The sequence below is a fragment of the Castor canadensis genome, chromosome 2 (genome assembly GCF_047511655.1).
Source record: "Castor canadensis chromosome 2, mCasCan1.hap1v2, whole genome shotgun sequence".
NCBI classification, from domain to species: Eukaryota; Metazoa; Chordata; class Mammalia; order Rodentia; family Castoridae; genus Castor; species Castor canadensis.
Genome location: NC_133387.1, coordinates 590,802 through 614,344, shown reverse-complemented (window position 1 = coordinate 614,344; position 23,543 = coordinate 590,802). Strand labels below are relative to the sequence as shown.

The 23,543-nt window shown below is 48.2% G+C and overlaps 2 protein-coding genes across 3 annotated transcripts in view; both read right to left on the bottom strand.

The window, feature by feature from the left end:
* Positions 1-6,965, bottom strand: part of Ptprn2 (protein tyrosine phosphatase receptor type N2) — a 711,256-nt gene extending 704,291 nt beyond the window's left edge. The window contains exon 1 of the mRNA XM_074059905.1: positions 6,766-6,965. Coding sequence (XP_073916006.1) covers positions 6,766-6,868 — 103 coding nt within the window. The 5' untranslated portion in view covers positions 6,869-6,965. The remainder of the gene's footprint in view (positions 1-6,765) is intronic.
* A 2,932-nt stretch (positions 6,966-9,897) lies between these two features.
* The window catches only part of Ncapg2 (non-SMC condensin II complex subunit G2), a 66,421-nt gene continuing 52,775 nt past the window's right edge, over positions 9,898-23,543 (bottom strand). Inside the window, exons 28-29 of one of the 2 annotated variants that reach the window (XR_012443233.1) lie at positions 18,242-18,350; positions 9,898-10,611 (exon numbers count right to left, since the gene is read on the bottom strand). Coding sequence is in view for 1 of the 2 variants with exons in the window: in XM_020185208.2 (XP_020040797.1) it covers positions 18,299-18,350 (52 nt within the window). In the remaining variant the exon portion in view is untranslated. Of the gene's footprint in view, positions 10,612-17,383; positions 18,351-23,543 lie in introns of those variants that run through there. The other variant, XM_020185208.2, reaches the window with a different exon arrangement.

The window sequence follows — 23,543 nt, the reverse complement described above, 5'->3', positions numbered from 1 at the left end:
GAGCAGACTGGGAGGTGAGGACGCACGTGAGAGGAGGCTGGGAGGTGAGGATGCAGGTGAATCTGGGAAGTGAAGGTACAAGTGAGAGGAGGCTGGGGGTGAGGACGCAGGTGAGAGGAGGCTGGGAGGTGAGGATGCAGTGAGAGGAGGCTGGGAGGTGAGGACACAGGTGAATCTGGGAGGTGAAGGTACAGATGAGAGGAGGCTGGGGGGTGAGGACGCAGGTGAGAGGAGGCTGGGAGGTGAGGATGCAGTGAGAGGAGGCTGGGAGGTGAGGACACAGGTGAATCTGGGAAGTGAAGGTATGTGAGAGGGGGCTGGGAGATAAGGAGGCAGATGGGAGAAGGATGGGATGCAAGAATGCAGGTGCAAGGAGCTGGAAGACTCCCTGCTTTCCCAGAGGAGCCAGAAGCTGTGATTCCCACAATGACCTTAAATCCCATTTGTGATTGGCTCCTATGGATCTGGTGGGGTGGAGGTTTGAGGACCTTCACCTCAGACTAGCAGGCCCAGCAGAGAGTTCCGGAGCTCTTGATAGAAGCAGACATGCCTCTGAGAGTGCGGGTGGAAAGGCTGTTGGTTATCAGCAGCTGTTTCAGAGAACGTGCACATCACTGAGCACTTGAGGATAGGACCTCAAGTCCTATCCCTGGCTAACTGCTGCCTTAGGCTGCATTAAAACGCTGCCTGAGTGGACAGGGCAGCAGCACCCCCTTGCAGGTCATCCACCCATACACTGAATGCCTGGATGCTTCTCTCTTGGAACCAGAGCTGGCCTACACCATCTATGTGGAGTGCTTGTCTTTGGGATCCAGTTCAACCTCTCTTCTGCCTCTGTCCAGAACATTGTGTACAGGACACTGCATCCCAAACCAAATCAGCTTCCCAAGGCGATGGCTTGTGTGAGCAATCCCACTCTCATCCTTTGTTCTGAGCCAGGCTTTTTGTTACAATGATTCTGCAATGAGAACAAGTCCTTGGAGTTTGTGCGGCTAGGTTTTAAAGTCTGACCAAAGCTCAGTGTTTGGAATACAGACTTTTTTCTGGACCCATCACAAAGTGAATTCTAAGGGTGGCGTTCTCATTTCTGCCATTATAAGGAGGCTGGAAGTCTCAAAAGCAAGTCATCCATTTCCAGATATCAAAACTTCAGAGAGCAGACCAAATATTTGAATCTAACATCCAAAACAAAACCCAATCAAAAAATCACACCCCAGCCCCCAGCACCAAGAAACATTTGAAAACTCTCCTGGAACAGACCCAGTGAGCACGGCCACAAGTTCTGAACTCCTCTAAGAAGGGTGGTCTACAGCTGGAGACTGTTGATTTGTTCTTGTGGAGGTGCAGGGATGTGCTCTGATGGTAGATCGAGTTCTTCTGGGGACCTATGCCATTCAAGAGCCCTTCTAAGAGTCACCAGTGCTTCCCAGGTGGCTTTGAAGGCCGGCCACACTGCCAGGACTCATGGGTGTCCTGCAGAACATTCCTGAACCAACAAGCCTCAGACTTTCCACCTGTAAAATGGAGTCAGAGATGCTCCCTGGAGAGGCTCTGGATGTGCAAGCAGCTCACATGGAATGTCAGGGGTTCAGGGCAAGGGGTGGCCAGTGGAGAAGGGGAAGGAAGGGCTGTCACTGCAGATGGAGGGAACAGATAAAACAAAACAAGAAATATACTCTCGTCCACCTCCGGAGAGGAGCCTAAAGCCAGGTAACCATCACAGAACACTGAGCATCTTCCTTGTATTCTTCATCACTGTGTCCTACCATTGAAGACAAAGGTGGCTCCAATCTCAAAGGCCAAATAACTGTCACAGAACACTGTCTTCCTCATCTTTGAACTTGGGGCTTTCCATTTACGAAACGGATGCTCAGATGCTCTACCACTTCAGCCATACCTCCAGTCCATTTTGCTCTGGATATCTGGTTATTTTGGAGATGGGGGTCTTGAGAACTATTTGCCCAAGCTATTCTTGAACTGCTAACCTCCTGATATCAACCTCCTAAGTAGCTAGGATTACAGGCATGAGCCACTGCACCCAGCTTCCTTATCTTCTTATGTCACTGTGTGCCGTGCCATTGCAGACAAAGGCAGCTCCAATCTCAAAGGCCAGTTTCAGAGACTAATGTAAGAGTCACCACTGATCGGCCACACAGGCAGTGGACAAACAAAAGGTATTTAATACGTGGAGGAGGAGGTGTTCCGGGGAGCCTCGCCCACTTTTCCTTCCTGTCCTGGATATTTAAAGAAGCAGAGTTGTTAGAGATAGCAGAAATTAAAAGAAAAAAAGTCCTCCCTTCAACAAAGTGTTTCCATAGCTTCCAGGCAGCAGAAAAGTAGAATGACCGTTTTCTGCTGCTCAGGTTTTCTGGCCTTTTATCAACCAAGATTAGAAAAATAAGTCCAGCTGGGTCTACACTTACGAAGGTCAATTTAGACTAATGTGGAAACAGCTGCCAGGTGCTTTTGTGTACCACAGAGGGTTTCCACCATGCATTCAGCTGTTTGCTTTCTCGGGGAAATGGAACATCTTGTCAGAAAAGATAAGATGGGTGTTCAGTTAGCCGAATGCACTGGTCTCTGGATGCATCCAGATAGAAGCCCTTTCCTAGGCTTGTCTTTGCTCCTCCACACAAAAGATTCTTAAACTAGCAATATCTGCACATATACAGGCATATTTTAGATATCTGCCACCCAAAGCCAGAGAGTTTTTTGTTTGGACCACAGTTAGCCACACACTTTTCTCATGAGGAAGTGGTAAAAAACCATCTTAATAAGACCCCATAGAGTTTCAGCTCAAATACCCTCCTCCCTTCTCTCTTCCACACTTCCCTCCTCTTCCTCAGCCCATATTGTTTTCTTTCAAAAACCTAGAGAAAAGTGAGTGGAGAACTGCATTCACAAATTAGGTAATACTGTCTCTAAAAAACTAGAACAATATAAACCCAGAACACAGAAACATAAGGCCTTTGACTGCACATTGCCACCTGACCTGGGGTACAGCCCTCTTCTCCTGGGGTACACACAACTACACATTTGGTGGCACACAGAGTGTGTGCTGGAGTGGACCCCAAGGCCACCTCAAAGGAAAGCTGAATGCAGACTGGTATGGATGAGGCACCTACCTCCTGTGGGGGGCATGGGGCACTGAACGATGACCTTGGCAAGCAGGTGAAAATCAGATCTGCTTTGAAAGAAGAGCTATGAGATGTTGAAATGCACAGCAAGACTTAGCATAGAGGAAGCCATTTAAAGGCCTCCTTTTATTCCTGGCCTACCCCTTCTGAGGCTGACCCACACACATGACACCTCTGGACCCAGAAAACAGCCACCCTACAGCTCCATGCAGTGCATCTGGTCTTGTGCACAAGCCCACTGTCAGGTACCTCCTTCTCCTGGAAGCCCAGGGTTCCCCACGCATGCCAGTCTTGCCTGGAAACATCAGCACCTGAAGCTGGTGGAGACCCAGAACCACAGGCAGAGAGCAGCTCTCTGGTGCTCAGCAGGCTGATCATTTTCATACAACCCGACAGAATCAAGGCTCTAGACCCCATGAGGCAAAGATGAATTTGTGCTTTTAAGGGAGGAAGGGATCCTTTCATTTAAAAATAAACAATCACACCATCCAGTTCACAAAGCCAGCCGACTCCTGCTTTTGCCAGCTCTGCTTCTCAGCTCCGCGTGGGCTCGCTGGTGAATGAAAGTGCGTGTGGGCAAACAGGGAGCAGAAACAAAGGGGCAGGATCCAATGCCTGTCCTCACAGCCAGGTGCTCCGTGAGGTTTGAATCTGGACTTTCAGCAAAATCTGCATGAAAGTTCAGCTCCATCTTTGGCACATTAAATTCATGTTTCCTTAGCAAAAAGGAGAAATGTCCTTTATATACCTACCCCTTCAGCATGAAAACTCCCACACAAGTCCACACACAGGCCTCTGTGGAACTGCAGAATGGGGGAGTGTGTGCTGGAGTGGACCCCAAGGACACATTGTTCACATTCAATTTAGACTTAAGGAAAAAGTACTGAGAACCCGGACAAAGGGAAGTCCCTAAATCCCAAAGAAAGGCAGAGCGGGAGGTGGCTGAGGGGAGAGCAAAGAAAGCTTAAAAATGGAAGTGCATGAAGAGAATAAAATCACCATGCTGTCCTGGACAATCCTGCCTGGCACAGAAATGTTGCCGTGGCAACAAGCAAAGTTAAATGGTGTCATTAAAAATGGGTGCCATGTCCGCTCCGTTCAACTGCACCATCAGGGAGCCTCCCACCAGGTACCACAGAAGGGAGTGTGATCAAGGGAAAGTGTCCTTGGAGGACAAGAAGTGAGTGGGGTGAGGTGGGGTGAGGGCAATCCCCAGCCACATCAGTCTTCTGAAGACTCAAAGAATTGAGGACAAACTCAGATGTGTTTCTGGTGGTCCTGGATTGCACAGAGAGCTCTAAATGAGAAGAGGTGTCCCAAGTAGGGAGACCAAATGGTCTTCAGACTTAGTAACATCTGGCCCTAGATATAACCTACAAGTACACTGGATAAAATGGAGGAGCAAAAGCATGGGTCTTGAACCACCTATCTGTAAGCCTCAACCCAAGGGTGAGTGTTAATTGCTAAATAAATAGACCTCAGGCAGGGGATTTGGCTCAGAGGCTGTGGGTTAGATCCCCCAGGACTGCAAAAACAGCAACAGCAGAAGAAAAGAAATAGACACAGCTTGCCCAGACTTAAGCCATCATAAGCATCTTCAATTCTGTGCAGTTATTTGGAACAATGCAGTTGGCGTGACTGTTACCAAGCACAATCCAGAGAAAGGACAGGAAAGCATCTGTCTTTCATGGTGGATGTGCCCCTGCCCCGTGGGTGCTGGACACAGAATCCTAAGAATCCAGGAAGCACTGAGCAAGTGTGGTGCAGGGAGTCTGTACATACTGCTGAGCCAGTCCCAATTATATGAGGAGTTGAGGGATTGTACCTGTACCCTGGAGTCTCAGAGGAATTCTGATGAAGCCTGGGTCCAGAATGCCCCACGAAAGGAATGTCCCTAAGACCCCCTATAAATATAGCATCCCACAACCAGTAACAGCAGTCTGCTAGCTGGACACAGAGGAACATGGCACCTAGGCACCACCCACTGTTCCCTGGTGGTGTCTGACCCTGCCAGCTTCTGACACCAGACAAGATCCAGGATGCTGAGGGTGTATGGCAGTAGAGGGAACATAGCACCCCTTTTTAATGACATGATTCAACTTTGTTGCCAAGACAACACCGCCACACTAGACAAAATCGTCCAGGACAGCGTGGTGATTTTCTTCTCTTCTCACACTTCCGTCTTTGCTCCCTGCTAGCCACCTCCCCCTTTCTCTGTGGTTTTGTTAAAATGCTATGATCTGGCAAGTGCAAAGGAAAAGAGGCCCATGGAGGGCCAGTCTGTGATCTACCATAACACCTACCCTACCCAGGACACAGAGTAGGCTCACATCAGCTGGCCCTGGTTCTCCCTGACCCAGGTCCAGTTGTGAACATGTGGAGGGTGGTGTGTGACCAGCGGATAAAAGAGCTCTCCCATGAAGTGACAGACCATTCAAGCCAGCAAGAAACAATACACCCCAAAGAGAACTGATGTGCAGTCAACATTCTGCGCTAATCTGGGGGGGGGAGCAGGTACCGGGAGGTGAGGCGGTGAGCAACACCACCAACCTCCCCAAGCGGGACACACCTGGCCACGCACACCTGGGCACTTAGCATAGAATAAGGGGCCTAGGCACTGGCCCTGGAGCCCAAGTTCTGGTTGTAAGGGACAAGCACATAGCAGCTCCAGAACTCTGTGGTGGTGGACAGGGGCCTCCTCTTCTGTCCTCAGCACCCCTCCAGCTGTGCACTAAGCCAGAGAGGTCAGAGTGCGAGACCAGAAAAGCCAAGGGGCGGTGTGTGTGGGGGGATCAGCTGAGCACTAGTCCAGGGGCTGGAGAGGCATACAACCACCTCCTTCCCTGCCATTCTTGTTTGTTTGGGCTTTGGATGGCAGAAGCAGCACTGGAGACCAGAAGAGGCCAGAGACGGGAGGGAGGTGGCCGTGCAAGGGGTGTTAAGATGGGGGCTGCGGCCGTGAGGGGACTTCTCTCTACCTCCGGCTTGTGTCTGTGCTCTGTCCTCTAACACGGATTGCTGTAATCCATACGTGTAGTAATTCTGGCCTCAAAGCCGCCTGCGAACACTCGCTTTATGGCAAATCTCCTTAACAGACAGGATTAGCAGGAGGGAGGTGCCATGCTGAAAAGACGCCAATTCTGCCTGTGCTCCTGACGCCTTCCCTTTTCCTTCCGCGTGTCAGGGAAGGAAAATGTCCCTCCCATCTCCTGATCCGCGCCCCAGAAGGGAACACAGGTGCAGCCGGAGGCGGGCAGGGGAGGCCGGGGGGTGCGGCGGGAGGCCAAGCCACGCACGCGCCCGCGTCCACGCGGCGCCCGGCCCTCCTGGCAGCCCGCACGGCGCGAGCACGCGGGGCGCGGACACGCGGGGGGCGCACACGGCCTGGCCGGGGTCTGTGGCTCGCAGAGGCCTCGCGAGGGGCGGACCGCGTGGCGGGGCCGCCGGGGGTCGGCCTCCGGGGCAGGAAACTGAGGCAGGGACGCGAGACCCGCCCCGCGTCGCGGATGGTGACCAGGAAGCGCACGACGCACCTGGGGGTCGGCGGCCCTGAGGCGGGGACGGCGCGCTGCTCCTGGGAGGTCCCCCCTACCCCGGCTCCCCAGGTCCCCCCACGCCCCTCACTCACCGAGGCGCCCCGGGAGCTGCCGGCCGCGGGGCGCGGGCGCGGGGGCGACGGGCAGGGCGCGCGGCAGGAGCAGCAGCAGCAGCAACGGGAGCGGCGGCCCCATCCCCGCGGCCCGTCCGGCGCTCAGTCCATGGCCGCGGGAGCGAGGACCGAGCGAGGTGGCGACGGCTCCTCCCGCCGCGTCTCTCCGCGCTCCTGCGGCGGCGCCGGGCCGAGCTTCAGCACCGGACAGCGCCGCCAGCCCCGCCCCGGCCCCGCCCCCGCCGGCCCGGCCCCGCCCCGCCCGCACATCCGCCCGCCGGCCACGCCCCAGGCCACGCCCAGCTCGCCGCGGCCACGCCCCCTGCCCGCCACGCGCGGAGGGCGCTGGCGGTGAACGCCCTCGCTCTCTCTCCTCTCCACCTGCGGGGCCGGGAACCCCGCACCTCCAGCTGACCCTCGCCCCTTTCCCCCTTGCGGAGCCTCGGGCCCCACACCTCTACCAGGCCTCAACTAGCAGCGCGGACCGGAGCCCCTCCCCCACCCACCGCAACCCCGGGTGCGGTCACGAAGGTCCCCAGGAGCGGACGAGCACGTGAAACTTGGCGGGTGCTACTGAGAAATCCAATTCCCACAACTGGCCGTAAGGGGCGGCACTGTGGCAGTACACGGGGTCCGAAGGGTAGAGCCAGTGGGAACCTCACCTGAGGAGCAGGCAGTTTTGGGCTCAGCCCCAGGAAAAGAACCTGAACTGTAGCTCAAGGAGGAAGGCCTGGTCTGGGATAGGGCTGTAGAAGTCGGGAAGTTGTGCCAGGATGATCTGTAAGTGCCCTGAGCTCCCTGTGGCCAGATCAGGATTTTAGACTGGGTGCTGCCTGGTGTCCTGCTATCCTCCCATGCCTACCGCTCGAATGGCCAGTGGACCCCAGACCCTGGGGAGCCTTGTGCACATCCTCCTCAGGAGACTTCTTTCAAAAAAAAAAAAAAAAAAAACCAAAAACCCAGAACAAAGCCAGGGTCAATGGGATGGGGCTTCAGGCATCAAAAGACCACGTATGAGTGTGGGTATGTATGTTGTGTGTGACAGCTTCAGTGTGCAAGGAGGGGATAGCCTTCCTCCCTCACATCCTGCCCAGGGCCATCATTTTCCAGTCCATGACCCTGTGACCCTGCAGGTTGTCCCATCCTCCCCACCTGCCTTCCCTGCCCTTCACAATTCTCCTGTCTGGTCTTGGTTAGCTTGCTTTCCAAGCTCCATTCTTCTGGTGCCCCTTGCCACCTGGACAAGGCTGGACTGTGCACAGTCTGTTCAGGGACTGGAGTGATGGTAAAGGAGTTACACCTCAGCCTGGGCCATCTACAATTTGGTGGGCCTGACTGTGCTGAGGTTACAGACCTCTATCACCTCTTTGCTGGGCCCTGTACCCTCCCTCCTTCTCAAACACCCCTCATCTCCCTGCTCCCTAATCAGTTCCTCTTCCTTCTTGTCAAATTTTCCTCCCGACCCTATGTCCAGGGTGCTGGTGGGGGTTACATTTACATCCAGAGGCCTTGTGGACACCTCCCCAGAGAAAGCACCCACCCCCAGAAGACAGCAGCTCCGAATCTTCCTTTCTTCAAAAGGTCCACCTAATTAGGAAAACTGGATTCCGAGTTTCTTCTCCCACTTGTTATTTTCAGTAGTCTCTACTGGGGGTTAGCTGAAACTCCTGGAACAATTTATCAATGAGATGATTCACTTGCGACTCCAAAAAAGGCAGCAAGAGGTAGTTATGCTTCCTACTCCACAAGCCACGAGGTGTGCACACAGGCCTCCCTCCAAAAATGTGGGTGGGTTCTGAGGTCCTGAGAGCCCTCTTGTGAATTTGGTGACAAGAACAGAAGGAAAAAGCAGATGGGGAATGGGCTAGCAGAAGGTAAGGCTCTTCAAGACCAAGGTGACTGAGAAGTCAAAGGGCAGGACCATGTGACTATCCAATGAGATTACTACCAATGAGATTAGTATCCAATGAGATTACTCTGAAGAACATGCTATCGGCTTGTCTTAATTCCATTTCTTTGGCACAGAGGTGGGCCTGATCAATCCAGCCCTCTGCCTGAATGAGGTCACGCACTTTTCTGCAGAAGGGCCAGCTCCACACAGCTGAGGAACTGCACATGCAGCAACCCAGAGGGCATGTGGGACTCCATTGTCTGTCATACCTGTTGGCATTTACAGAGAATGCTAGAAGGACCCAGAGGAGTTTAACACACCAGCCTGTGCCTATATCCTGGAGGACTGTTTATTTTGGGGAGTGGCGTCTCTGGTTCCTGATCCTGAGTCTTGTGTGCTGTTAAACAAGTCCTGGGTTGGGATATTTGTCCTTTGTTTGACTTGCTGCTTAGTAGTTTTCTGAACAAAGTCCTGTTTCACCCCAAGGGTCCTGAACTTTAGAACTCTGACTGTATCAACAGAAAGTTAGAGGAAAACGCCCCATGAGAGGGGAAAGTGAAAAAAATCAGAGGCACAGGAGGACTGCAAAGACTGTCAATAACAAGCAAAGGAGGCTGCGCAAAGCCTCCCCCGCCAAAGCAACAGAGGAGGTGCAGTCAGCGCTGTTCCCCCTCCTGACCCCCCACTGTACATGCTTAGCACTGATTCTGACTAGGGCAAATGGATGCTGTGCTGCACTGAAATGACAGAAGAAACCAAAGGCAAAGAAATGCAGAGTGAACGGGGTGGGGGGGGGGCGGGCGGGGGGGAATGTTAGGAACAGCAAGGCTGGGCTCAGGAGCTCAACCTGAGTTAGCCCAGACCTCGGGTCTGAAAGAAAGCTGTGCTGGTCAGACAGATGGTCACTGTGAGCATCCACCGACACATGCAGCTGCTCACACACACACGTGTGTAAGGACATGTTTGGATACTGTTCGAAGGCATATGTGTTATGTACCTGCTTGCCATGTGTACAGCTTTCAAACATGTTCTTATCCCCAGTCCTTTAGATGGGGAGGGTCTCCTACATGTACTTTGGTTTGTGCTTTCTACTCATACAATTGTTTCACTTACTGTCACACTTAATAATATCTTATTATACTTATCTTATTATAACATTCACAATATATGCCCACAGCACACCAGGTCTGTGTTGAACATGGTCTTAATTTTACTTAGTTTTACTGAAATCCCTCTCAATTACAATCCTTGGTCAAGTGGTAGCTCTTCCAAGAGGTGTTTAGGGTCTGAGGCCCCCTGTTTTGGGAGGCAGGGGAAGAGGGACTAGAGTTTGAACTCCGGGTTTCATGCTTACAAAGCAGGTACTCTACTGCTTTGAAACACACCTCCAGTCCATTTTGCTCGTTATTTTAGAGATGAAGTCTCACAAAGTACTTGCCCAGGCTGCTCTCGAACTGCAATCCTGAAGATTTCATCCAGGAAGTAGCTAGGATTCTACGCATGAGTCATCGGTGCCCAGCTCTGAGGCTCCTTTTCAACACAGCCCTTTCCCAGGTTTCTGACTGCCTGAGGAGTCCAGTAGTGGGACTCCTGGACACAGAATTCACTTCTACATCCTGCAACTTTTGGGCAGTCTGATGATTTTACTGCACTCATCATCATCTGGATTACATGAGTTGACTGAATGGCTGGTATTCAATAAGGACCAGAAATTATTCACAATGAACAGCTGGGCCTCAGATTTTCTGGCACTGCTGTGGAGGAGTGATGAGCTGGCCTGCAAACCCTGGGGGCAGAAGGGGCTCCATCCATACCAGGTGAATCTCAGTCATGAATCCCCTGTCAGACAGCATCAGTTGATTCTACATGTTTTCCTCGCCCACATTGAAGGCCTGGTGTTTGGTGTCTTCAGTTGGAAATGCTTGTTGAAACAGCTTTACAAAGGACAAATCAGAAGTGAGTGGATAGGTAGCTCTTGCACACTCCATATTGAAGAGCAAAGATGCTTGAACATGTGCTAACCAATGTGCTCATTCATTTTAGACAAATACCTTCCCCTTGCTAAATGACATAGTAGTTCTGCTCAACTATGATGAAATTTGAGTTCTAGTAATTGAAAGTCAAAACTGGCAGAATTGTCATTTTTAATTGGCTTTTTTTCCCTCCGCAGTCCATATCACCAGTTGGGCAGTAAATGTAGGTATGAGTCACCTGTAGGTATCAGCCTGTGAGGTTTACTGAGCACTCTAGCAAGGCAGGAGCCAGTTAGTCCTATCCCTGCTACAGAGAATTGTGACCCACAAAGCTTTTCACTGCTAAGTAAAGGCAAGCTGCCAGAAAATGTCCCAGCCCTTGAGGTCTTATCCCATTGTGAACTTTGCTTCACTCCCCACCAGAGGAAATATCCCTGCCCTGCCCCAACAGTTAACACTGATGCCCAATATCAAATGTCACTGACTATAGGGTGCAATCCTAGGGGCTCCCCCAATATTGCTCCTAGACCCCAAAACTCTGGTGAATTGGGCTTAGTATGCTACACACTGTATCACCAGTATTTTGCCAGCCAGCAGACAGCAAGTACCAGAGCCAGGAAGTCTGGATTACCTTGGGGGCATTAGTCATCGATGATGAGGTCATGGTGGTGATGGAGATTGTGGTGATGATAGGAGTGGTGGCTGTGACTGTTGTTGATTATGGATTATGGTGGTGAGTATGTTGGTGGTAACTGTAATGGTGATAGTGGTGATGGTGGCAATTATGATGGTTGTTATGTGTTAGATCTTAAATGTCCCCCCAAAACTCATGTGTTGGCAGCTTGGTTCCCAGCTATTGGGAAGTGGTGGAAACTTCAGGAGGTGGGACTTAGTAAGAAGTAGGTCATTGTGCTCTTGAAGGATATATAGGGACTCCAGCCTGCCTCTCCTCCTCCTCTCCCGTCTTTCCCCCATTCCCACTGCCACGCAGTCAGGCAGTGAGCACTTTCCTCCAGTACACACTTCATCATGTTCATCATGAAGTACTGCCTTTCCACAGTCCCAAAGGCAACAAAGTCAAGCAACATGGACTGAAACCATGAACCCAATAAGTATTTCCTTTTTAGTTGTTCGTATCAGGTATTTTTCACAGCAAAGCATGAAATACTTGTGGAGGTGCTATAGTGGAATGGAAGTGTTGGTGGTGATGGTGGTAATGGCTGTGGTGGTGGAAAAGGTAATTGTGATGGAAATGGTAAGGATGGTAGGGATGATGGTGGTAGACTTAGACATGGTGGAGGTGGAAGTGATGATGGTAATGTGGTGGTGGTGACCATGGTGATGATGATGAGGTAGTGGTGATGGGGATGGTAATGACAATGGTGGTAGAGGAGGTGGTGGTGGAGGTAGAAGTTCTGATCATGGTGATAATCATGATGAAAATGGAAGTGGTTGCAGTAATAGTGGTTGTGTTAGTAGTAATGGTGGTGGAGGTGGTGACAATGATGGAAATTATTATGGTGGTGGAAGTGATGGTGATGTAGGTGGTGGTGGTGATGATGATGGTAGTGGTAGAAGTGATGGAAGTGGAAGTGCTGGCAATGGTGATGATGGTAGTGGTGACCTGGGTAGTTATGGTGAAGGTGGTAGTGAAGGTGGTGATGGAAGTAGAAGTGCTGGTGATAATGACAGTGGTGATGGAAATGATAATGTTGATGAAGGTGGGAGTGATAGTGATGGAGAAGGTGGTAGTTGGTGGTGCTGGTGATGATGACTGGGGTAGTGAAGATGGTGGCGGTATGATGACTATAGTGGTTATGGTAGTGGCAGGTATGATTGTGATGACTAGGGTGGTTATGATGGTGGGATGAAAATTGATAAAGATAATGGTGATATGTTGATGAGGGTAGTGATGGAGGTGGTGGTGATAGTGTTGATGGACGTGGAAGTGTTGATAATGGTGGTAGTGGTGATAATAGTTTGTGATGGTGGTAGAGGTGATGATGAAGGAGATGGCAATGAAGGTGGTGGTGATGAGGGGCTATGATGGTGGTGAAGGTGATGGAGACAGAAGTGTCGGTATGCTGTTGGTGGTAGTGAAGGTAATGACGAAAATAGGCTATGGTGATGGTGGTGGTGGAAGTGATGAAGATAAAACTTGTGCAGAGTGGAGTACATAAGCACAGCTGTATCACATAAACTGCAGGTTTAAGTTTGGCACAGCCCCAGCCACAGAAGGGAGCAAACACAGTTATGCCTAAAAACTGCAGGCTTGAGTTGGCACAGCCCCAGCTGCAGAAGTGGGCAAGATGCAGTACAGCTGTTTTTCCTAAGATGTTTATGTTCAGAGAGAAGTGGTCGCAGGTTCCTCCTGTTCCTGAGAACTGCTGCTCCACCTCGTTTTGCCACTGTATATAATAAACTCGCTGGAGGTGGAGGCTGCTGTTGTGTGTCTCCATCTGAGCACACAGCCTACCTGGCCCTAGCTTTGTGCATGTTTGGTCTTCAGTCTGTTGTCCTTTCTGCATTTCCTGTCACCCTCAGTTAGGTTTCTAGGACAAGCTCATGCAGGACGTGAGAAAAACTGTTGAAGGTGATTGGTGACTGGGGTGATAATACTGGTAGAGATAATGGTGATGATGCACCCCAATTTCCTCTGTGGAGATTTTTCCATTGAACTCTTGGCCATCAAGATGTTTCAGGGGTCAACAGAGGATCTTGCCCTAAGTAAGGCCAGGCAGACCCTCTCCTCTCTGGAATGTAAGCTGAAAGTAGAGTGATTCCAGAAGGATATGGCTGGTACTGCGTCAAACAGCAGCAACTCAAGAGAGATGGCCCTTGGTGCTCAAGGTCTGGGTTGTGCTCCCCAATCTGCATCTTTTCATGGACTCTGCGGGCTACTTGCTTTCCAATGAGGTGATTAGTTGCTACTCATTTCAGTCACCTACACAGTTGAGACCTGGTAACCTATGTAAGGGAGACTCAAGACTCCTTATTAGTAAACACCTATCAGTGATCCATAATAAGAAATATCTCAAACCCACAGAAGCACCAATTACTGCCAGTCAATTTCAACTCCTATTCCTACTTCACAAAGGAAGGCTGAGAAGTTTAAACTATCTTTCCAGATGCCTTATGGGGAGACAGTGCACCCTGTCCAGATCCTCAGGTCTCACTCCAGAGCACAGCAACCTACTTTTATGTCCACATTCAGCAAATTCACCCTTCCTTGATTCTACTGGAAAAATCCTGCCAGGAGCACAGTGGCACACCTGAGTTCCAGCTACTCAGAAAGCTGATGCAGAAGGATCGCTTAAACCCAGAAGTTTAACACCAGCCTGGGCAACAGAGTGTGACCTTATCTTAACCAAAAACCAAACAAAAAAAGCTAAAACCCTCCTGAAACCAGCACTTCATACAGTGCATAAACATCACTGGAGATGAGGTGGCCCACTCAGCAGGGACACTAACTGCCCTGTTGCTCAAGAGGCTGTGGCCAAAAGAATCTGACATCACAAGTTGTTGCTGCTCACATCAGTGTGGTGTCTTCCACCTTCCAAGGAAGAAGGTTCACAGGAGAGAAGATCTGAGGCAACCGATCCCACCAACACCTTTCCACAGGGAGCCACACTCTCCAAACAAATGGTATAAATCTGTTGCTGGAAGACATTCATGGTCAAGAATGTTCTAGAATTAGCAAGTAGTATACAGACTTCCTGCTGACAGTCTGGTAAAGCAACAGAGAATCTATAATGGATCTGAGAGGTGCCCACCTCCTGGATATCTACCATCCCCTGCCAACTACCCAGCCAACCTGCTTCCTTTTAGACCCAAGGCACACAAGCCAAAAGAAAGTCTGGCCTGGCCAGAACTAAGCCTCCTCCAGGCCAGGGCTTGCTGACTGGCTCTGCTCTGGGCTAGGCTGGGAGCCAGCCTGTGCAGCCTGATTCTGCCCAGACGTACCAGCTCTCACCTCCTCGGGCCACTTCCAATTAGAGATATTGTGACTTGCAATTTGTATTTCAGAAGAAAGACTTTCCGTAACACGGGGCTTCCTTGTGTCCATCTGAAATTAAGATCCTCACTTATAATCCTCACTTCAGCCTGAGGATTATAAAGAACTGAACAAGCATTAATTAAACTATGGACTCCCTTTGGAGAGGCAAGTATCACTGTGAGTAAATGGAGAACTTGGACCACAGAATGGAAGAGTCAAGTCCTAACTGAGGACTCAAAAGATGTGTACTGGCAGAGCCAAACTAAAATACTTTGCATCTGACTTGGACTCTAGATCCCCACAGGTGACATTTGAAGATCAAGTGGCTTTGGGGAATGAAATGCAAAGATAATCCCAAATCCCAGTTTGAATGTCAAGCATTGTTCCCACTTTACATTAACCTCCCCATATACCACTCCAGCAATCAGGCTATCATAAACTATTGGCGGATGTGTGCTCATTTCATACATAATGTGCAAACTTCAGCAGGCATCATGCAGCCAGAGTGCAGAGGGCAGAGGGCAGAGGGTGTGCAGAAACATCTTCTGAAACAAAGGGTGGGAAATATTGTTCCTTCTGTTTCAGAGCCTCACATTTGACCTTTGCCAGCATCACCTCAGATTTAGAGATGAGAAAAGTGAGTCTCCAAAAGTTTAGAAAACTTTCATAGCTATTAAGAGGCTAAGCCAAGATATGAACCCAGATCTGACCTCCTCCACTCAGGACACACCAAAGGGCATTTCACAGAACCCAGTCTTAGGAGACTGGGGTCTTGCAAAGGTCCACAGGAGCAAACTTGAAGAGGCTCAGCCTGGTGTGGTGGTGCACACCTGTAATCCCAGCACTCAGGAGGCTGAGGCAGGAGGATTGTGTTCCAGGCTAGCCTGGGCTATACACACCCTGTCTCAAAACAGAACAACCCAGACATGATGGCAGAAGCGGGAGGATCTCCATGCCAACACAGGCAAAGATAAGAGAGGCCCCAGCTCGAATCCAAAGGTGTGTGTGTGGGGTCGTAGCTGAAGTGGTACAGAACACTATAATGTTGTCAGCACTGTTTATTGACATAAGTAATACGTTAGTTACATAATTGTGAGGGTGTAATAAGGACACTGTGGTTGCTTTTATGTGGTATCTGGGATATGCTTCAGAACCACCCAGGGCCTGGGAGTGGGTGAAGGTAAAAATGAAATCCCCTACAGCACCTACAAGGTAGGAAGCAGATGCAATGAGTCACTGTATCTGCTCTGCCAGATGACTGGACTCTGGAAACGAGGTGAAATGGGAACCAGTTAGTGCTGATGCTGCTGATTGCCAAGTGCTTGCACCTTCCTTCCCACTCAGCACTGGGACACTGGGGCTGGGCTGACACTGCCCAGGCAAGGACTGGACTACAAAGAATCTCACCAGCCCAAAAGACCCAGATACACCACCACATCTCCCCCACCACCACCTGGAGACACTGCATTCAGTTGGCAACTCCACCATGGTCAGAGTCAATCTGCCTTTCAGTGAACAAAGATGACCAGATATTCAAGGAAAGCCACTAATATGAGACAGTGGCCAGATCCCCTAAGCCTGGGGGTAGGAGGCAATGGATTCCATGGAGATCAGAAAGGGATGATGGAGAAGTACTCTAAGAAACCTGTTTACAATGCAGATGCAAAAAGAGCCACTGAAGAAAGTGCACTATGGCAAGATGGACTCACCAGCTATACAGGAAGAAACCCTATAACTAAGACAAATGGTGCCTTCATACAATAGAAGCAGAGAGGCCAAGCAGCCATTTCTGCACTGCAGATGTAGGTAGTGAGATGTCAACATTAGACACGAGACACCGCAAACCTGCTGTTTCTCAACTACTCTCCAATAAAACCTGAAATGCTCTTGGCTACAGTAAGCAGTCCATTTCTGTATTTTCTAGAAAAAAATAAGCACCAACGCATTAGCAATTCTTTCCTTTTTTGCTCAGGGGCTGCAGATAGAATAAGAATTAAATTTAAGCAGCACCAATTCCCAACTTATTCTAAGGTCTGTCAGAGCTCAGGGTGCTGAGACCAACTGGCATACAAAGGGCAGGTGTGACAGACAGAGACAACACAGTATTGCTCCAGTATGGTGACAGCACTCAGAAAGAAAATATGGAAGCATCAGGGGCAAACCTCCAGGACACACTGTGCCAGGTTCCATGCTGTGGAGAGTCCTGGTAGCCACATTTGGCTGGGCTCTATGTTCCACACTGTGTAAGGGACAGGGGGCCATGGTGTCCAGCCTCCACAGACGACTGGATTCTACACTCCTCACAATATAGGGCACTGGGGGTTGTATTGCCCAGCCTCCATGGACAACTGGGTTCTGTGACCCTCACTGTGCAGTACTGGGGGTCGCAGTGCTCAGCCTCCACGGACAACTGGGTTCCACGTTCCTCATTGCGCAGTCCTGGGGGCCATGGTGCCTGAACCTCCATGGACAACTGGGTTTTTCTTTCCTCATTGTTCAGCACCCTGGGCAATCACAGTACCTGAGCTTTAGTGAGTTTAAAGGTAGGTTCACCCAAGAAAGCAACCTTAACAGTTATCACTGCTTATACTTGTCTACAAGCTACACACACACACACACACACACACACACACAGAGTCAATCTCTCTCTCTCTCTCTCTCTCTCAAGTCATTAAAAGCAGGCTTGCTGGAAAGGTGTCCTTTTTTCCCTTTGTACCATGGGTGTACACACCTGGGTTCTTTGTATTAAATATATTATTTACACTGGCACTGGGAAAACCTTTAAGAAATCGTGAGTTGTCAACAGGAAAAGGTCAAGCAGGGCAAGGGGCCATGTGTGTGCATGTGCATCCACTGAGCAAGGCCAACCAGTCCCTGCCATGGTCCTCAGGAAGGACAACAGTCTTTAGGCAGCAATTAACTCCAGCACAGGTCTCAGCTCAATTCTGTCTTTGGGGCGCTATGCATTAGTGCTCTGTATTCCTTTTTATGTATGGTTCAGAGCAACGCTCAAATTCATTTGTTCTCTCCGAGCTTATAATGACCTTCAGTGGGAGAAGGCTATTGCCTGCTGGATGTGGTGGCTCAGTTCATATGTAAAGGCACGGCACTGCACAAGTGCCACTATGCAAGGACACTTTTTGCATTAGAAGCTGTAGATCTGTGTATGTTACAAATGCACAACAGATGACAGTGAAATATCTCTTTCCTCATTTGCACAAAGGTCCTGTGTGAGTAATGGCAGCCCTGCAGAGAGGCCAGAGAGAAGCCAGTTCCAAACAGACAACACACCAATGGGTATCACAGGCCAGCTCTGTCCCAGCACCTGTTACTAGGCTATTTCTACCACAGTGGCACACTCTTCATTTCAGGGGGAATGAACTCCTCGCCAGTGTCTTCCAATTCTGCTTCTTGCCCACTCTCAGCTGGCTACAAGCGAGGCATAGTGCGTCAAGTGGCAGGACTGGTGCTGTTTGCAGTCTTCACCTTTGGGAAGCTCCATGCTGGGCCCCTTCATTCACAAACTCAGGGGACCTCCAGGTTTAGCCTAGCCAAAAAACAAATTAAACTAAAAGCACAGGAAAAAACACACACATTTCACTTTTGTGAGTCCTTCTCCCCTTTCATACGTGTCCAAAGATGGTGGCTTGGTCATGAGTTCAGAAGTTCTCCCAAGGTTCTCATTGACAATTCATACAGGAATCTGAAAAAGAAAGGAAGACTTAGCTACAGGAAAAAGTGGCCAAATTATCCAAATGTGTATTTTCAAAAGTACAATTTAGAACGGTGTGCACACAGACACTTAAAAATAGACCACAGCAACACATAAGTGTACCACGTATATACAGTGGCTCAGAACCCCCCAGGGGAGCCTTGGCACGACATTGATGAGAGTCAGCCCTAGAGGCCCCTGCTAAACACTCTTCTTGTTTTTTGTTTTATTTTTTGGTGGCACTGGGGTTTGAACTCAAGGCCTCACACTTGCTAGGCAGGTGCTCTTACCATCTGAGACATTCCACCAGCCCTAAACACTCTTCTTGAACCTCTCATCAGACCCCCACACACAGGAAAGCATGCGTGTGCATCCCTCCTGGCACCCACAGGCTTGAGTCTCTCTCCACCGAAAACGAGACAAACATAATCCCCCCAACCAGCTCTACTACCAAAACAGCCTCTACTGCCTTCAGAGTCTGAGGTCCACAGAGGCTAGCCCACCTACCCAGGCTGAAAACACTTGGCATATTACCCCCACAGCATCTCTCCCAGTCCCCAGAATCACGACTGGCCTACAGTGCACACACAGACACCTGCAGCGCATCAACACAGACACAAACACATCTATCTGACATGGTATGGCCATGGTCACGGTCACTCCTTTCTCTTTCTCATCTAGTAAGTACTATTTGGTTCCAACACATGGTTTGGTTAGTAGTTCCCTCCTCAGGGACACTCTCTGAATTCCCCCCAGACACAAATACTACTCTCTCACCCTGGATGGCACCTCTGCTATATTTAAGATTCTGAGTTGTCAGATGTCATGTGACTCTTGTGCCCAGAGCTGAGATCCAGGCTCATGTCAAGCTGCTCTTGCCCCTACCTGTCTAGTGCCAATGAGGCATGACTGACATCTTAGATGGGCTGTTGCTTATACTAGGTAATGGAGAGACACAGGTGAAATCCACTTCAAAACATCTTATCTAACTGAATGTCCAACATGCCCACTCACCTATGCATTTGCCCCTCACCCACATGAGCATCTCAGTCCACCCTCCACTGCCCCCATGCTGGGCAGCACTGACTAGCCGCAGGAATCTGAGAAAGACTAGACACAGAAAACAGAGACTGTCTGAGCTTCATCGCAACAGAAATCTTCAAAACTAGAGAACAAAGACGGCAAACACAAGAATAAACTATCCAAGAATTGTGTGCCAAGTGCAAAAGGTGTAATACATGTGCAATGAGAATTTCAAAAGGAACAAAGAAAAATCTGAATCAACAATGAACTGAAATTTCCACAAATCTACAGCAAACACCAGCCAGATCCAGGATGCATCAAATTTATCCAACCAGGATAAAGGCCCGAAAACTACACCTGTCCCTGTCAGTTTAAACTTCAGAAAATCACAGAAGATATTCTGAAAGAAGCCAGAGGGAGAAAATACCTTATTACTGAGAAGCAAACATAAGAATGACATCTCAGATAATGCAGACAAGAGGAAAGTGTGAAGGCAAGCACTGAGACGAGATCTCAAGCCCAACTTCCTTCTTACAGTAAGTCTGGTGACCAGCAAGAGGATAGCTACTGAACTCTCAGCTTGTCCTTGTGCAGTATGCCAGGAACTGCACACGGGCACACTCATCAATAAGAAGAATAGCCCGGGGTAATTATGAGCGCTAAAAAGCATCTGGTGACCACTCACCAACCACCTGTACAAACCACTCCTAAGTCAGGTTTCTGGCAAGACGGACTTTAGTCAAGAAGCCTCCATCTTATCGTCCAACTGTCTATTCATACAGTTGCCTTCCTGGCCTCAATATTCTGTCTCTTGACTTAACTGGCCTGTCATGCAAAGAGCAGCCAGACTTGGGTCCTATAAGTAATGTAGTGGAATACTAAAGTGTTGAGAGGAAAAAACCTCCAAACTATGATTCTGCACCTCACAAAAGAACCTTCAAAAGTGGACAAATAAAGATTTTTATTTCTCAAACAAAAATTGAGATAATTTGTTTCCAGTGGGGTTGCCTTGCAAAAAAAATATTAAAAAAATTTTTCAGATAGAAGAAAAATGATACAGGTCAGGAACCTAGATCTACATCAAGAAAGGAAGAACATTGAAGGAGTAAAAAAGGAAAATAAAAGCTTGTTTTTCTTATTCCTAATGTATCTAAGACATAAGAGTTTGTTCAAAATAAGAACTGCAAAAATATATCTGGTTGGGTGGGCGTAATAGCTTAAGCAGTAGAGAGCCTGCAAGCATAAGGCTTTGGGTTCAAACCCCAGAGCCACCAAAACAACTATATGTGTATACACACACCCCCCTAGTTATCTGTGCTTTTGTGTATATTTGTGCTTACATACACATGTATAGTGAAATGAGCAGCAGCCATGACACAGGAGGCAAGAGGGATAAGACCGCTCTGCTGTTAAAGTGATCACACTACCTGAGAAGCAATACAGTGTTACTCAGATGTGGACTTGGATTAGCTATAAATGTATACTGCAAGCACTAACGCAACCACGAAACTTTTTTTTTAAAAAGCGTAAGTGATATGCTAGTAAGAGAGGAAATAAGATCATAAAAAATGCTTAATTAAAACCATAAAACACAGGAAAGGGTGGAGGATTAAGAAAAGGAACAAAGATAGAAAGTAACATATACAGTAGATATTAATCCAACTTTATCAATAATCATTCTGAACAAGAATAATCAAAATGCACCAATTACAAGACAGAGATGTGAGGAAGGATCACCAAACGAGAGCCAAATCTACGGTTATACCAACAGATGTACAAAGAGCATGTGACAAAATCCCACATCCATTCACAAGAAAAACACTCAAGAGAGAGGAGCTGCTGCTTCATCGTCTTATTTTCTTGGGTAGGGGTAGGGGGTGGGGGGGTTAGTACTTTAACCCAGGGTTTAGTCCACTAGAGCCATGTCCCTAGCCTTTCGCTTTAGATACTTTTCAGATAGGGTCTCACATTTTTTGTCCAAGGCAGCCTTGGACCACGATTTTCTCATCTCTGCCCCTCCATGTATAGCTGGAACTACAAAAGTGAACCACCATGCCCAGCAAAGGGCACTTATTTAACATAATAAACAATGTCTACAGCTAACATCATATTAACTGTGAGATGCATGAGAGAAGGATGTACCCTCTCATCCTTTCTATTGAACATTGAGCTGGAAGTACTAGGTAATGCAATAACAAAACAACAACAAAGGTGTTATCGATTGGCAAGAATCAAATGAAACTCTTCATCCTCAGATGACATGACTGCACAGGAAATCCAAAAAGGTCAACAAGAGAATCCCTAGAATAGGCAACTACAGTAAATTTGTTGGATTCAAGATCAATATACAAGTCAATCACTATCAAACAAGCACATGAAATCTGAAATTAAAAAAATGCAATGTCACTTACTTCAGCATTCCTAAAAATGAAACACTCAGGCATAAACCTAACAAAACACGTACAAGATTTACAAAAGGGGAATCTATAAAACTTTGATAAAAGTCATCAAGGAAGAACCAAACAAATGCAGAGGTACCCCATGTTCATGGATAGGAAGGCCCAATCTGTCAAGATGTCAGTTCTCAGCCTGATACACAGACTCAACAGAATCCCAGTCAAAAGCTCAGCAAATTATTCTGTGAGTATTCACAAATTGATCTAAATCTATATGAAAGGAAAAGACTCAGAATGCCAACACAATATTGAAGAAGAACAAGACTGGAATACTGATGTTACCTGGCTTCAAGACTCTCTAAAGCTACAGTGATCAAGACAGTGAGGAACTGGAAAAAAAATAGACAAGTAGATCCATGGAAGAGAACAGAGAACCCAGAAACAGACCAACATGAATATGGTCAATAACTGTTGACAAAGGAGCAAAAGGAATTCAATGGAGCAATGATAGTCTTTTCAACAAACAATACTAAGAAAACTGGACATCCACATTCAAAACCCAAATCCAGACACAAACCTTACACCATGTTACTCAAAGTGGATCAGAAACCTAAATGCAAATGCTGAACTATAATACTCCTAGAAGGTAACAGGATAAAATGTAGGTGACCATGGGTTTAACTATCACTTTTTAGATACACCACCAAGGGCTCAGTCCGAAAGAATAAATGCTAAGTTGGATTTCATCAAAATAAAGGAAATTCATAAAATATCATGCTCTTCAAAAGTCACTGTATGGCCAGGCATAGTGATGCATGCCTGTAATACCAGCTTCTGAGGAGGCACAGTCAGGCCAGTTCGAGGCCAGCCTGATAAAGTTAGTGAGTCCCTATCTCAAAAACAAAAAACGAAGAAAGGGTCAGGGATATAGTTCAAGTGGAATAGTGCTGACACAGCATGCACAAGGCCCTGGGTTCAATCTTCAGCATTGCAAAAACTAAAGTCAATGTCAAGAGGATGAAAAGACAAGCCATAGACTAAGAGAAAATTTATAAAACATATGTGATAAGGACTGTTATCCAAAACATACAAAGATCTCTTAAAACTTAGCTATAAGAAAAGAGACATGATTAATAGATATTCATCAAAAAAAAGATGGCAAATAAGAGTATTGAAAGATGTTCCACTGTGTTCAGGGAATCACAAATTGAAACAACATTGAGCTGGGTGTGGTGGTACAAGGCTGTAATCCCAGCACTCCAGATGTAGGAGTATCATGACTTTGACCCAGCCTGGACTACAGAGCAAGTTCCATACCAGCCTGGTGTTTCCCTACATAGAGGGACCCTGTCTCAAAAAAATCAGTAAGGGGGGGAATGTCACTACACACATAATAAATGTCAAAATCTGGACACTGACAGCACCATATACAGGTGAGCATGTGGAGCAAGTGATACAAATGCAAGATCGTGCAGTCCCTCTGGAGCACAGGTAAGCTTCTTATAGGACTGAACACTCATACCATGTAACACAGCAATCACATGTCCACACAAAAAACACGCCTACACATTTATTCACAAATAAATATTCACAAATCCTCAAACTTGGAAGTAGCCAAGAATGAAAGTAGATGTGAAGGTTAATTTTCGGTGTCAACTTTATTGAGCTAAGAGATGCCCATACAGCTGGTGAAACATTTTCTGGGGATGTCTGTGAGGGTGTATCCAGAAGAGATTGGCATCTGAATCAGTGGACTAGGTGAGGA